At 38.0% G+C, this 16,403-nt stretch overlaps 1 protein-coding gene across 6 annotated transcripts in view; it reads left to right on the forward strand.

Moving 5' to 3' along the window:
• The window catches only part of GLIS3 (GLIS family zinc finger 3), a 424,356-nt gene that overhangs the window by 387,282 nt on the left and 20,671 nt on the right, over nucleotides 1–16,403 (forward strand). For all 6 annotated transcript variants that reach the window (XM_023521261.1, XM_023521258.1, XM_023521259.1 and 3 more), the window contains one exon: nucleotides 8,750–8,925. In XM_023521261.1, the coding sequence (XP_023377029.1) occupies nucleotides 8,750–8,925 (176 nt within the window). The remainder of the gene's footprint in view (nucleotides 1–8,749; nucleotides 8,926–16,403) is intronic.

Below are 16,403 nucleotides of genomic sequence, written 5' to 3' on the forward strand. Positions count from 1 at the left end.
TGAGGAAACTGTTGAAGTGAGCAGAAACCAAAAGACAAAATTCTTTGGATTAGTCTTTTTGCTTCCTTTTCCTTTGGTTGTTTTTCCATTTAGTTGCAAGGAGAAAAACTTCTCTGTTCTAATCGTATTCCTCAGAGTAAATGATTGGAGTCATCGTCTTGAATAAGATGTTCTTTCCTCAGAAACAGAAATGGTGATCTCTGGGCAAGTATAACATCCAGTCGGACATCTGCACCAATTGGGTAAAGGTACCAACTACCTGGACACAAGAATTGGCACCGAGTTGAGAGCCAAATATTTGGAACCAGTGGTCTGTTCAACAGTAGTTAGTTCTTCAGCAGCAATGACCGATATTTTTTAAATATTTAACTTTGCATAGTACTGGATGAGGTGCTAGAGATACAGAATGGTAGTAAATATGAGTATTTGATGCTGTTTCCATCTATAAGAGCCAAGAGTCCTTCCCTAATTGTGAATTTTTAAATATATGCTATTTCCTCCAATTCATTTCTCTAGCCAAATACTAGCACATGTTATTACTGACAAAACCACCACCCAACTAGTTTCTTTTCAAACTTATGGATTATATTGACTTTTGAGGTCTCATTTGGCAGTGGCTTTCAAAGGCACCTGGCCACACTTGGCAGGAATACTGCATTGAAGTTAGTTCTAAAGGTTGTTCTGATGTCACGAAACTGGTGTTTGCAGTTTGGGATCATGAAAAAGGCATGCAAGAGACCATTTTTTTCTCTACCTATGCCTTCCTTTCTCATGTATAAACAAAAACAACATTTCTTTTCCCCTATTTCTCATTTGGCATTCTCATAACACTCTCTTCTGATTTTTTTTTTTAATCTAATGCATTATATTGTGAAGCTAACTGAACTCTATGCCTAACACCATGCCAAACAAGAGAGTCTTCTCTTTACCATAGGGCCATGAGTTAACAATCTCCTTGCTCAGACCTACTCAGAACTGCCGGAGGGATGACATCATTGCAGAATTTTTTTAATAGCATAATTTTTAACATTATATGTCTAAGAACACTCTGGATAAATTTTCCTCTGTTTGGTGCTTTTTTGTAAAGAGGACTTGGCAGAATCAGACTTTTCTTTCTTCTCTGCCCATCACGTAAATATCCCAAAAAATACTTCTAGCTTTGGTTAAATGTGTCCCGAATAGTTCAGTTCTTTAATATATCTTGAATGTCCTCTCCTCCTCCCATTTTATTTCCCTAGAGGTGGGGTGAAGGGAGTATATTGTGATGCCCTGGGCCCTATTTCAGTACTTACTAGAAAAAATACACTTTTTTGCCTTGGTCATTATTACTTTGTTTTTTTGACTTAAAACTGACGCCCTATACCCAAGTGGCAAAACATTTCCTCAAAACACTCCTTTCTATTTCTCACAAACATTCATTATAACATTCCAGTGAGTCTTTAGAAAGCTTTGGTGATCATTTTACCTACAGCTAGCTTCAGAGCCCTCAACGTGTCGTGCTCTGTGGAGGTTTGGACAGTTATTTTTGGATCTTGGTCTTGTCCAAAGTGATAAATTATTTGCAGTTAATATTGACCCAGCCACTTGTAAGGAGAAAGAAACACTAAGCCTGTCCAGAAGATGTATCCCGTTCTTTGACTAGTTTGGAACTGATTCTTCAGATGGACATATACAGCTTTTGGCCTGCTTTGGTCCTGCCCAGATGGACAGTGTTGCAATTACCCACACTTCCCAGCGGCTGTTTCTTCATTTCTGAAAGCTGGTCTTGATTGTCTCAGAAGCAGAATTCAATTTGCAGTTACCCCAGTAACGTGCTGTGATTCATTCGGGGACAAATCTGGATTGAACTGAGTCCAACTGTCTCTTTTGTGAGACAGAAGGGAAGTATAAGTAGATACTATAGTCACCCAGATGAGTCAGCCAGGAATTCATGAAGTGATTCATAAATCGTTATAAAGACCACTAAAGTCTACTAAAATGGAGTGCTGTCTGGCTATACAAAGTGGGGTATTATCATTGGAGGGTTTTTTTAGTTGTTAAATCAGATGTGAAATCCTTAAAACTGTGCTTTTCTTATTAGGTTTTGAAAAAGATTCCTTTCCGCCCCCCCCGCCCCCCCCCCCCCCCCCCCCCCCCCCCCCCCCCCCCCCCCCCCCCCCCCCCCCGCCGCCGCCGCCGCCTTCTGCAGTTGGCCAACTGCTAAAGCCATTTTTCATTGATTAGTTTTCGCAGATGAATTTAAAAACTACCGCAGATGATACCCCATAATTCTTTCGGGGAACAAAAAATACCTCTTCAAATCTACCATAGACCAGTTTGTATCCATTATTTCTACTCCCTGGCAACAAATCAATATTATTCATGTGAATACAGTGAAGCAAGCTGTTCTGATGTATTCTTCCTTCTCTGGGAGGTCTCTAACCCCCATGGAAGGGGGGAGTCGCTATCTGAAGTTCATATCAATCAACATTTAATCTATGGGTCATGTAAACTCTTTTTTTTTTTCTCAAAATGTTTACTCCCAAAGTAGTGCTAAAACACACAGCCCCACATTGCTTGCTAGAACTGCTTACTTACACAGCACAAATGAAGAAAAGTCAGACATATTTATAACATGTGCTTGACTTGCAACAGTCTTTTAGTAAATTTTGTTTGAAGAAATAAATCAGTAGTTGACATAGAAATACTTTGGAGTTATAGACATGGAAAAGAGCACTACCTGAAAGGAATTATCCAGTTGGAAAGACTAAAATTATAAGGCCAGCATGAAGAACCCAGCGTTCAGAATTGAGGAGGTTCACCAAAGCAAATTGAGAAACCTGACTCCATTGTCACGTTTCTTAAAGGCAGGTTTCTGATACATCCTCATTAGCCAGTGGTAAGGATCAAAATCTCAGATGCCCACAGAAGTCCTCTTCCATCATCCCTCACCCCACGCCTCAGCCTTGCTTCACATCTCCACTAGAAAGTGTCTTATCTTATTAGGATGAAGTAGCACCTGGAGAACTAGCTGTGGGACTAGGCAAATCATTTCATATCTCTGTACCTACTTTATTCTATCCAAATAAGGCAGTGATATAGTGCCTTTCAGCTCGATATGATTGTATGAACTTATGAATTCAGGATACTTCTTTGTGAAACCCAGTACTAAGAAATGAAACTCTTAACAAGACCACTGATCCTAGAACTAGCTGATCCTAGAACTAGAAAATTAACCAGATGAGTAAATGCCTCATTTTGAGCCTTATTTCAATATCTGAATATTTAAAGGAGAAAATCCTATTTTTTATTTTATTTCAAGAACTTTTTAATTTTTTTTGTTTTAAGAACTCCATAGATACAGAGAACAAACAGATGGGAGGGGTGTTGGAGGGCTGGGGAAAAAAGATGAGGGGATTAAGAAGTACAAATTGGTAGTTACAGAATAGTCACAGGGATGTAAACTACAGCATAGGGAATATAGTCAATAGTATTGTAATAACCATGTTTGGTGCCAAGTGAGTACTAGATTTATAGGGAAGATCAATTTATAAGTCATATAAATGTCTAACCACCATGTTGTACACCTGAAACTAATATAAATAATGTCGAATGTCAACTGCAATTGAAAAAAATTTTTAAAAGATATACAGGAGTACTAGCATATGCACAAAATATAATTTCTGCAGCACATCATACAAAAAGGGGTATGTATGTGTGTGTAGATGTGTTAAAAAGAAAAAGAGAACTCCATGAATCTAACGCAGTGCTTGAACCACAATCTTACGTAGTTCTCAAGCACTGGGTACCTGTTAATGTCAAGGATACCTTAAATTTATATTCTATTGAGAGAAGTCATTCCATAGCCATGTATTAATTATCTAAAAGGTGTCAGACATTCATCGTCTAAAGTGATTTGATATCTCTGACTTCTCAATTTAAATTTGTTCATAATCTGCCACCATCCCTAATCTTCCATTCTTAATTTTTCTTCATAATACACATTTCCTCTAGCCCAATACATAGCTTGCTTACTTAAATTTGTTCAATGCCTGCCTCCCCTCACTAAAATATAAGTTCCACAAAGACAAGGATATGTGTCATGTGTTGCTTTATCCTTAGTGCTTAAAAGAGTGCCACACACTTAATCAGTGCTCAATAAATAGCTCTTGAATAAATAAAATATTATCTCAGACTTTATGGTCCCCAGTTAGAGTCAAGGTTATCTTTATTTTACACTTGAAACTGAGGCTGGGAGAAGTCAGGTAATTTGTTCAAGATTACCCAGCTAGTAAGGGACAGTGCCAGAATTCAAGCCCAGGACTTCTGATACATCTGTTTTCAACTACATTCATCTGCTTCTGCCATTTGCAGTTTTTCTGCATATGATCCTCACCAGTTCTACATGTCTTGATTGGGACTTATTGTTCTATGAGGCAATCTAAGATTGAGTACTGCATTTGCAGGAAAGATAACCTCTGTGCTTCCAGCCTACCTCACTGCAAGATTGGGAAGCTTAGAGGGTAAGAGTAGTCCACAAAAGGGAAGGAGCATAACCAAGTAAATACTCCCAAATATCAGACATTTTCTAAGATGTGTATAGATAAATATTTGCAGAAACCTTTTTAAGTTTTTGTTTTGTTTTGCAGATCTTTTATGATCCCTTTAAAGCCTGTTTCCTTCATCCCCCTCCCCTCCTTTTTCTTGGCAAGCCATTGAACCATGGCTCATGCTAAGGTTATATAAACTCCACAAAATGAGTAGAAGTGGTTGACTCAATTCTCTGATTTACTTTTGTGTGATCTGTTTCTGGTAAGCAGTGATTTTTTTTTTTTTAATTCTAGTCTGTCGTGTGCATATTTACATAACAATCTTCTATTGTTTCACAAAAGTATAAAAAGCCAGAGAAGAGACTGGTAAGCTATGTTGAATGAAATCTGTGAAATGTCAACTGCAGATCAGCAGCTGGGGGACAGAATTGGGCCTACAAAAATTTCAGATGGTCTCTCTTCTGACTTTTGGACACTGCTATAACTCAGAATGAATTAGAGTGATGTTATCTCATCCTGATGGAGTAGGGGAATGAGATATTTCATAGAAAAAAATGTAAATCACTTCAATTTATAGTCAGCTTCAAAACTGTTTATTTTAGCATCGAAATTTTAAATTTACCTTCTTTGAATTAAAAATAGTCTCTCTGTTTTGGGCAGAATATTCAGACCATATTCATTTTGGTATGTGTCTGCATGTTAAAAAACAAAGTTGGAAAATAGTTGAAGACACTAAGATAATGGGATTCATTCTACCTTCAATAACAATAAGAACATTTTGTGTTTTAGTGAGCTTCTGTTAAGTAAGCATGTTTTGTTTTGTTTTTCTTCTGGAGTAAATGCACTCAAACTGCTCAAAAGGGATCAACAATCTTGATCCCTTTGGAGTTTTGAAATAACGTTTCTGACATCTCTCTTGCTATGAGCTCTTAGAGATTATTTTGGATGCTCCTAGGGCCTTGCCTCTAACAGTTGGACTTTTTTCACCTTCTCTACTCCTCTCCTGCCTTTGTACCCCTGCCTTTAATTTACTATTTCTACTTTACTCTGAGCTAGTTAATAAGTAACCAAATTTAGAAAAATTAAATTTAAATCAATAAAGGGATTGTGAGAGATTTTTCAATAAAATACTATGTAGTGTGTTTAGGCTGTAACGAAATTGATTCTGTGTACTGTACTTGAAAATCAGTTACATTTATATACTCAGTACTTATGCAGGATTTTTTTAGTGCCAAATTCTTATTTATTTCCTTCTTCCTGACAATTGTCTGGATAATTGAGATCATGTCTTATCACTTTTCATCTTTTCTCTATACATGTAAAAGTTAAAATTTTTGTACCAATTCTTTCCTTTCCAGGTCAAAGACTACCTTTGGTATACGTTTATTTACTTAGAACACTTAGAAAAGTTTGTATTTAAATTTTTATTAATAATTTACATGGAATGACATACTATATTTTGAAATTATATTAACTTTATACTATATAATCTTATTTCTTTGAATAACATGGAGAAGTGTTCAGTCTGCATTAACAAAAAGCAAAATATGAAGTTAGTTGAAGGCTCAACAGGTATTGTTTTATGCCTCCTGGGTCTCTGAGGTAAGCAGTGCTAAAACCTTGGTGTGTATACTACCACATTTATTTTCTTTCCTCATCTTTATTATTATATATTAAGTACTATGTGGTAACCAAGAGAGTATAGAGTATGGTCAGAGTTTGGAACTTGTGTGAATGAATATGATAATAATGATTTATAATTAGGATATAATTATATGCTCTCCTCAGATAAATATATAGATCTATAATATATATGTAGATATATAATCTACATATAGATACAAAGTCTTTTATACAGAATTTACATTCTAGATGACTCATAAAATGCTCAAATGAATTCTGATGTTTTAGTTGGTTGAATACTCCCTTTTTTATAGATGGTAATCATAATTCTCCCTATTGGCACATCGTCACAAATTATAAAAATATAAGGTTTCATATTGCTGACAGTTTTTGCCCCCTTCCCCTTCCTCATCTACCTTTTCTGCTCTGTTAATCAAACCTTTGTTTATGAGTGAGACTTAGTGTGCTGTGGGGGTGGAAAAGTGTGAAAAAAAATTGTTTTCCATCAAGCCCATGATATTGGGGTAATACTTCTAAATACTGAAGCTTGACTGATTCACACATTTCTATGCTGTCAGTCTTCACAGAAAGGAAAGGTGGCAGAAGTACCAGAAGAAAAGACCAGAAAACCGTGCATTTGTTATTCCCAAATGAAGAAATAAAATTTGGAAGCCAGTCAAGGTTTCTTGCTGCTTTGCCCAAAAAACAAATAGAGATGCCAAAAATGGCCGTTTAGTAGTGACATAGATTGCAATTCAAATGCCAACGTCCCCCACCACCCAGGGGGGTCTCTTGCCCAACAGGATTCCAGTGTCGTGTAAACCTGTGGACTCCTTCTAGCCCTAAAGTCTGTGATTCCACAGTTCCTCACCCCTACCCCATAACCTCAGAATGGCTTTTGAGACACATTAAGGATGTGTTCCCCAAGATATTAGCCTCCACATGAGGAATCCTGGCATGTGAGTTTTTACTAGATGTTCTCAGGTCAGTGTCAGTATTCTTCTCCTGTGTTTTCTTTCAAAGCCATTCAGCAAGTCTTTTTAGGCTAATTCCAATTAAGATGATGTGCTTAGAAAAATATATATTTACCCGCACAGGACATTCACTATTCTCTTTCATCAGAGAGATATAAATTATCGATTAAGCAGGCATCCTAAGCCAGCTAGTTTGTTTAAGTGTCCACTGACTTCTCTTCTCTAGAGGTTAACTATTCCAAATCCTCCCCTCTTGGTTTCTGTATCACCTTCTTACATAGCCTCTTCATACCTCCACAAGGAGAATGCAAGAAGAACGTGGATTTCATCCCGTGGTTTCTCACAGCTGCAGTACAGGTGTGGAAGCATTGCCTTATTAAATATCTGGCTTAGAACATTACAAATTACTTTATAAACTTGACTGCTTTATTCTCCTTTTTATCATCTACAGTCCTACACAAAAGCCTAGCAAAGTGATTTGTTCCTGTGAAATAAGCGGTGTACACAGATGGCAGACTCTACACATTAGTGTAAAACAAAGCCTGTCTTTCAATAGCCAATTGAAAGTTTTAAACTTATTGGGCCTTTTTGGGAAGATTAAGCAATTCATTGCTAAGATAGTTTTCCCAAATATTATTTTGCTGCTTCGTTTCACTACATTTACAGATTCCCTGCTCCTTTCTATATCACACTTATCTTATGCCAGCCCCTTGCGAAACTGGCAAATTGAGTACCGTTTTGATAGTCTATGGACATTACTAAACTTTAACATTGTTCTCACACGTATACCTTCTCTTCAATGTTAAAATGTGTATACTGTTCTTTTACATCTAGTCAGTCACATCCTATCAGTTCTCCCTTACAATTAGAAGATCAATGGACAGTTATCTGTTTTACATCTCAGGTTAATTAATGATATCACCTTATTTAAACACCCATATGTCCCCCCCTCAGAACCTACCAGTAGTCTTATTGTTATTGGCACATGTGACTGCAAAAGATGTCCCACATAGCGTTCTTGTTACACCCTGGGCAGTGTTCTTTGCCAAGCACAGAACCCCCACAGATCTCTTGGGTTCTGGATTTCAAGCCACACTTGACCTTTGAGGTTTAAGCTAATTTATTCTTAGCAAAAGAAAATGTATTGTTTAAAAAGAATAGGATTAGAGAGGCTTATAATAAAGACATGTAACACTTCTTGGACCTCTGATATGTCTTACAGAACAAAATGTTTATGAGCTAAGTGTAAATGAATCAGAAACATACGGATCAAATTTCCCCTAAAATGCAAACGGATTTAAAAATTAGCAGAAAAACGGTCTGACAAAAGATGTGCTTTTAATTTCACCAAACCCAGAGTATTTGAAATGCATTTTAAGAAGCTTGACAAACCCAAACAGTGACTAGATTTTTCCCTTTGTTGTTCTCTTTTATTCCCTCCATATCTCCATTGATAAGTCAGTAAAAAATGGAAGACAAAAGTCTTAAAGATTTTTTTTAAAAAGGCTTTTAGTCGTGCTGTTATATAGTCAGAATGGGAAATTAGAATTTGGCTTTGAACAGCGTCTTTGCTCCTGTGATTTTTACAGTCCCTCATGTTTCCTTTTAAAATTATTTTCTCAGGTTTGCACCTTCAGCTCCATCTCCTCACCACATCAGCCCCCGGAGAGTTCCAGCTCCTTCTTCGATAATGCAGAGAACACAGCCTCCCCATACACAGCAGCCCTCAGGATCACACCTGAAGTCTTATCAGCAAGAAACAAACTCTTCTTTTCAACCAAATGGCATCCATGTCCATGGTAAGTGAGGAGCTGTCAGTCTCTTGAGTTTTGAAAAGTGATGTTTTGCTGTTGTTTTTAATCAAGTGTCTTAGTTACCAGTTGTGGATTTCAAATGCTCTGTTATACACCAGACTTCCCTCTAAAATTTCACAATCAGCATGAAATCTTATAGTATTTTCCTGGCTTTGGCCCTAAGATTGTATGATTTTTGACACCTTAAAGTGGTCAGCCCAAGGTGATAATCTATTCATTGACCCGGCGCTTTAACACCTCATGGATAGGCCTTAATAACAGCATCTTGTTTTCTAAACAATAAACATTTTGTAGAAGAGAACAACAGGAGTCCTTTCCCCCATACACACCTCTCCTCTTACAGGTCTCTGCCCCATTCCCATATGCCCAGATCCTTTCTGTCCTTCAGGACCTAGATGAAATGACACCTCCTCTCTGAAGCCTTTACTGATCTCTTAGCTGGACTTAATCTCTTCGGCTCTAAATTCTGATTACATATCCCCTGCAACCTCCTGTTAGTATTTATGCTCTCTCTACCATATAATTTACTTCTCTGTGAATAAAAATTGTCTTCACTATTAATGTGTAAACCTCCTCTGAGGTCAGAATTTTCTGGCCCATTGTCATTTCTCTTAGAGATCTTAGCATTGTTCTTCACATGTTGCAAAGTCACATAGTTACTTAAGGAAGGAAAGTAAGAGAAATCATGATGGTTTTCAAAATGTGCAGCTCTTATGTTTAACTGAGAACATGTATGGAGAACTAAGTCTGGCTTAATTTCTTTTCTTTATTTAGACCCATTTTGCTGACTCAGATTCTTCTCCATCTACCTCTTAGTAATGCCTGAATTTGCTTCGTATGAGTTGTTGCTTGAAATTATGGGTGATGTCTCTAAGCAAATCTAAATCAATATTCAGATTGAGTGTGCTTAAGTGTTAATGGTTTCCCAAGGTGGCAGAATCAAGCAACACTATGGAGCTAGACTTGGATATTAACAGCAATGTAAGGGCCTGGACAGCTAAAGAAGAGATAATGTGGAGACAGTGGGCAATTGAAGTAAGGGAATGACCTTCAAAAACCGAGGGTCACTGCCTCTGACTCAAAGTTTCATCCACCTCTTCTTCATAGTCACACAGATCCCCTATTCAACAAAATTTGGGCTTTCACCATTCTTTGGACCTATGGTAATTTTTACCTTCTTCTGGTAAATTTCTTCTGAAGCTTTAGTTATTTATTTAACCAAGGAATATTTTTGCTTACCTCTGTGTGCAAAGCAATGTATGTGTGAGGGGCAAACAGAGCATTCTCCCTTCCAAGGGGGGTTTCCCACCCCAGATGAGGAGCTTGTCTCAGTCCCATGTGCTGTGAAGCCATCCTTACCTGCAGGCAAGAGGTGAACAGCATGAATATGGGCTTTGTAGAATACAGAATATAGGTCATTTATCCTAAGATGCATCACATGATTTTTACCTTCACTTTAACATCACTGAAATCTGAACATATCTCAGTTAGTGGCATTATATAATTGGCAATGATTTTTTTCTTTCGGGTGCTATATAGAATAATGGAGCATTTCACAGTCAATGGTGTCACAGTTCCAATAAAATGCAGTGTAACACTCTTTGATTACAACTGTGAAACACATTTTAAAAATTCAAAAATTAACCTATGTATGGGAAAAAATTGGAAAGAAATCCACCAAAACATTAACTTTTTTTTTTCATCACAGTGGTAGGATAATAGGGGATTTTTTTTCCTTCTTTTTTTTTTTCTTTTTTCTTTTTCTGCTTTCTAAAGAAATTTTAAAAGAGATTTTGGGATCAGACCTATTCGAATTTAAATATCAGTGTATTCAACTGTGTGACTCTGGACAAATTATTGAGCCTCAGTTCACTTTCATTAGATGAAGAGAGTCTTATCTACCATCTCCTATCAGTTGTTATAAGGATTTGACAGGAAAAGCACCTGGTACAGAGTAGGCACTTAATTAATTTAACGTTCTACTTCTACTCTCTTCCTTTTCTTTATTAGACTCTTTGAGGATAGGGTTAATGTTTGTAGTCCTGGGACAAAGATAATATTTGGTGCAAAGTAGGCATTTAGTAAATATTACTGAATAATTGATTGACTCAAATGAATAATGAAATAAGACACAGAAAATGGAATCTACCTTATTATTTTGCCCTACAGCTTGACAAAAGACTCTTCTCCCACACGTCTTCTTTTTTCATTAAAAAATAAATACCTTGTCAACTTGAATGTTTTTTAATTTTCACTTTTTCATTGTTAAAAATTCCTGGGGCCAATGAGAAACTGCTCACAGAGCCCTAAAAAATAAATACATATGACAAGCGCCTTTCTGGAAGAGATCAGGATATAGTTACGCGAATTGGGAAATCATGACTTTCTCCCAGAAGATGGGCAAGTGGCTCCTGGGATGAGCTTGCAAAGAGAAGGTCTTGCATTAGCTTCTAGGCCACTGCTAGGAATTAAGGGGAAGGGATCCAGATGCAGCCTTACTTCCTCCTCCAAGCAGTTTTCTGAAAATGTTTTTCTGGAACTTTCTAGGCACAAGCATTTCTCATCGACTACTCCTTAGGATAAAGACCAAATTGATCTAATATTTTTCAAGTGAGTGATACAATGCTAGAAATGAGAGGAGCAGAGACCTTCTGAATGAGTTAAATTTATTGACCATGCCTTTCAAATTTGTTTGGAATAGTTTGCTGAATGGCATTATACAGCATCTTGGTAACAGGCAACTTTATCCACAAATAAAACTAGATTTTTAAAGCCCCAAGCAGTGTCAGGGTTGCTTTATGATAGCTACAGTGAGTGTTTATTCTCTTTTAAGAAGTGCATGGCTTTAATGCGCATCCTCACCTCCATCTTTCCTGTATTCCTTACAGTAGGTAGAGGTCAGAGAAAAATGTCATCACTGTATTTTTAGAGATAGGAACTGAGACATTGAAGAATATAAAATGTATAGGCATTGCTGCCTTGGCAAAATACACAGGCATGTTGAACAAAAGGTCCACGTTTCAGGCCATCTTCTTAATGTACGTGTTTCTAAGTCAAAGAAACAAAATACATATGTATTTATGTATTTCCATGGAGAAATATACTTGTATGTAGGTGCCGTTGCATTACATAGAGCTGTGAAAGGGGAGAACTTAGAGGGGCTTTGGTCTTCCAAGTGAAGAAGAAAATGAAGTTAATTGCGTTTTCTTCATGCCAGATTAATTGATATAGAGCTTAGATGTTGTATGCTTAATGCATATTTTTATTGAGAGTTGTTTTATAAAAGGCATACTTTGAAAAGATTAACAGCACTGCTTTTTCAAGTTCTCTCACCTAGCAAATGACCCAGGACCAGGGCACACTTCCGTTGATTCTGCATCCTCTTTATCCGAATGTTGGTATTGCTTTCCTTAGTAAGGTAGATAAGGTGTCGTTTCTTTTAATGTTTGAACGTTGATAGCATTTACGGATCTCTGTTTGGGTGGTATCTCCAAGGCAACATTTTAGTCTTTTATTTTAGATGTAAACATTAGGACAACTCTTTCCAATCATGTAAGCTTGTTCTTTGGCCTTTTCTTTCTCCCTAGGACCATTCTCTTGCCCAGGCAAGCTTCAGAATTTTGCTTGGATTAGTTGCCCTAGAGTTGATATTTGTAGATTTTGTTATGGTGCTAATGGGTAATTTCTTTTTAAATGCCCTATTCACTCCAGGCTGAGAAAATGCCATGGGAATTCCTAGAACAGCATTTTCCCAACCTTCCTGCTTCTGGACTCATCAAGGAGAGGCCAGTTCAGTTCAGTGAGTGTTTATTGTCACCCACTATGTGCCAGGCAAACAGGAATGTCATTTAATTAGTGTACTGTGATACGTGCAATAACAGAAGGTGTCAGAAGCACCCAGTCTTTTCAGAGAAATGTCAGAGAAGGGTTCCTAAAGGTGACTCTTGAGTAGGGTTTTGAAGATAAAGGTTTTATTGGGTAGGCCAAGTGGAAGATGCTTCCAGACAGGTGGAAGCAAAGTGCATAGGCAAGAACACGAGTGATAACATTGCATGTGCCTAAAGAGAAGAGCCAAAGGTAGTTTGTGTATAGCTGGGATATACAGGTTAAGCTGTGGAGCAGAGGAGACTGGGGAACCAGCAAGGCCAGCTCATAAAGGGATTTGGGGCCATGCTCAGTGTAATGCTACCGAATGAAGAAGCCAGCCTTGTATTTTAGGAAAGTCAGCAAGGACGTTGTGTAGAGAATAAAATGGAAGATGTGGGAACATTATTATATCCTAACTGCTGGGATGGACTGCATGTATAGAACACCCAAACAACAGTGACTGAAATAAAAAGTCCAGCTCACTCAGATGCAACTGGGAAATAGAGTCATGATGTCAGAATAATTTGGAACTGTGTTTATTCACACACAATCTTTCCTAGGTTAGGCAACCTGGAATAGTAAGAGATAAAAATGAAAAAGCCCACAGCCTAGCTACTGCACAGACAGGAGCCCTTTCAGTTCTCTTTCAATAAAATTTGAAATGAGCACAACTCCAGGGGCTCCCTCCCCAGAGAGGTGCACACCTGGCCTTGAAGGCCCTCAGCTAATGGCAGATCACAATCCTTCCTGTGTGCTGGTTTTATCACCTGTTGTCCCAGTTCCTGCAAGCCAACATTTCCAGTCGACATTTTTGTGCATTTTTAATAACCACTGAAGAGCCTCTAGCCACGTGGAACTGGCCGCCCAAATTCCCTCTTGATTATTTTGTCACTGCTGAAGTTAGAAGGTTTTAAAGATTTTGAGTGGTCTGTCCCAATCCTAGTTTTCCAAAAGAGCCTGTTATTTCTAACATAGATTTTTACAGAGCACAAGACTTTTCAGGAATTGTTCATCATGTGATAGCAGCATTACCAGCATATGGATTTACTCTTGTCACATAATAAGATGCCTAACAATAAACAGTGTGGCATGAAGGAGCAGCACCACTGAGCCAATGGCGTGCCAACCTCCTTCCTGCTTTCTGCTTTGCATCTTTAATGGTGGCTTCCATCTTTCTTTTCACAGTATGGATGCTGATATTCTACATATCTTGCCCCAGTGTCAGGCAGAGGAGAGGGAGAAGAGCGAAGGACAGGTGTACCCCAAGCTCAGTCATATGGCTACCCTCATATACATGGAAGTCTGGAAGGACAGATATTTTAGTGCATTGCCATGCTTAACAAAGTTGAGGTTCTATTAATAATGTTTGTTGGATAGGCACACTGCAAGGTCTGCTGAATGTTCTCTGGGATGGTTTTCTAATCTGTAAAATGAAACTATCTCAGGTTCATTCACACTGCCTCTTAGAAATCAATGGGAGAACCTAGAGGCCTCTTTCTGAGGATTCTGCCCCATTTTAAGCCCCTCTACATTAATCTCTTTTTATACTTTCCACTGCTTGCTCTTGTTTTCACTCCTCTGGACTTGCCAGCTGCGCACACAAAGATTTCTATCATCATGGTCCAGTCATTAGATTTCATTAGGAAAACACCACGAAGCTGCCTATCAAGCCTGGGCTATTTGATACCAAGGCAGCAGCAGTGGGAAGTGAGAGCCTTCTCTGTTGGTGCTGGCTCCGGTGGTCCATAAGCCGTCTTTCTCATGAGTTAAAGCATGCCCTGCCTGTAGGCCCCAGAGGAGCAAGCCCGTCAGCTCCCAGACAATGGTGGCATTTTCCCATCTCAGTGTGGAGCGGTACGCTTGTCAGCCCAGCTCAAACTGACTGCATCTGGAAACAAAAGGTGTCCAGCCACCAACAGGCCTCTAAGAACAAAACATGTTGTAAATGGTTTGTCCTACCAAACCGCCAAACCATCTTTCAAGCTGAAGAAACCTCAGAGCGTTGATATTTAAATGGAATGGGGTGGCAGGTACGAGTTTAACTTCTTCCTCTGTTGTTGGCTGTTTACTTAACAGTGATTGTGCAATGGTACTTTCCAGAAAGAGTCCTATGGGTCATAGCCACAATTGATCTCATTTCTGGGAGTTTATAGTGTTAAATGTTGAAAGGTTATTTTTTAAAGGAAAATTGTTAAAACAATAAACATACTCCCCCCATCACAGGAAATTTAGTCACATATGCATATGTGGGGTTGTGAAATAATGAAGTAGTAAGTCTAGAAACTGTATTTCTTAGAACTTAAGCATGTGTCACAACTTCCCCTTGAAATCTCAGGAAGACCAATGAGATTGATTGTAAATCAACAGGGTCATAGTCTTCACTGAGAAAGTTGTGACATATTCACAAAAGGAATGAGCCAATGAGTGTACTTCATGTTATTCTGGTGTTATCATCATCAGTCATAATCAGGAATAATTTTTGGTATCAGCCATAATGTTAGTGTGTGTGTGTGTTTGTGGTGTGTAGTACTAGGGATTGATGATTAGATCCAGAGAAATTCTTAATTACTTTTATATACTTAATTACTACAAAATTACCTGAAGAGCAGTTTCCATAACCCATACTGGATAAAATTCTGACAGTATGCTACTAAACAAAAGTTAAATTTAGGCGTGAGGGTTGCGGCCAGCATTTCAGCATGTTGAGTTTTGTGGGAGGAGGGTAAGATAGTCATCTTAATCAGAAAAGCTGTTTGAATAATTGATTATAGAAATGACGGAAATGCGAATAATCTACGTGTGGTTAAGCATCTGCACACGTGCACGTGTACACACACACACACAGATTAAACTCATTTATCAGTAAGAAAGTTAAGATGACTGAATCAACTAACCATAACTGAATTATAAGTTTCCTCAGGATGGGAGCAGGACCCTCCCATATGCTTTGTATGTAGTAAGTGCTTACTAATATTTATTGAATCAATATGAATGAATAGAAAGAAAGGGAGGAGGAAGGGAGGGATTTTTGCTCATGGCTTCTTAGACTGATTGGTGGAGGCAGCCCTTGGCAAAATTGTGACTTAGTGTCAAATTTTTATAGCTTCTCTTTTTTTCCGGGCACTTCCTCCTAGTTCCCTGTCCTTCTTTTTAGATATCCAGTCCTTACCAACTACCTGAGACTTATCTCTAGAGGAAAAAGGATGATCTAATGATTTACTTATACATTAAAGTAAATTTAATATAGTACCCTTTCTCATGAGTATTGGCATTTTAAAAAAGGATACTTGAGACATGTCTGGTGCTAAATGTATATTAGTGAAATTCTGAGTAGTGGTAGCTCTGCGGACAAGGTATTTTGAGGCATTCCCTTATTTCTGAAAGTACTTTTAAGTTTTCAAAGCATTTACAGCCACTAGCTTACATACTCCTAAACTGGTCGTGTTTTCTCAGAAGAGAATATTACCGGAAGAGGAAATTACGACTTGCCTAAGATGATATAGGAAGAAAAACAGTGAGCTGTGAAAAAAGTAAAGAAAAAGACTTTGGAGTCAGAGACAGATATACCCAAAATCTAATGAACAAGCCATGTAATG

This window comes from Pteropus vampyrus, unplaced genomic scaffold, assembly GCF_000151845.1.
Source record: "Pteropus vampyrus isolate Shadow unplaced genomic scaffold, Pvam_2.0 Scaffold301, whole genome shotgun sequence".
Classification (NCBI taxonomy): domain Eukaryota; kingdom Metazoa; phylum Chordata; class Mammalia; order Chiroptera; family Pteropodidae; genus Pteropus; species Pteropus vampyrus.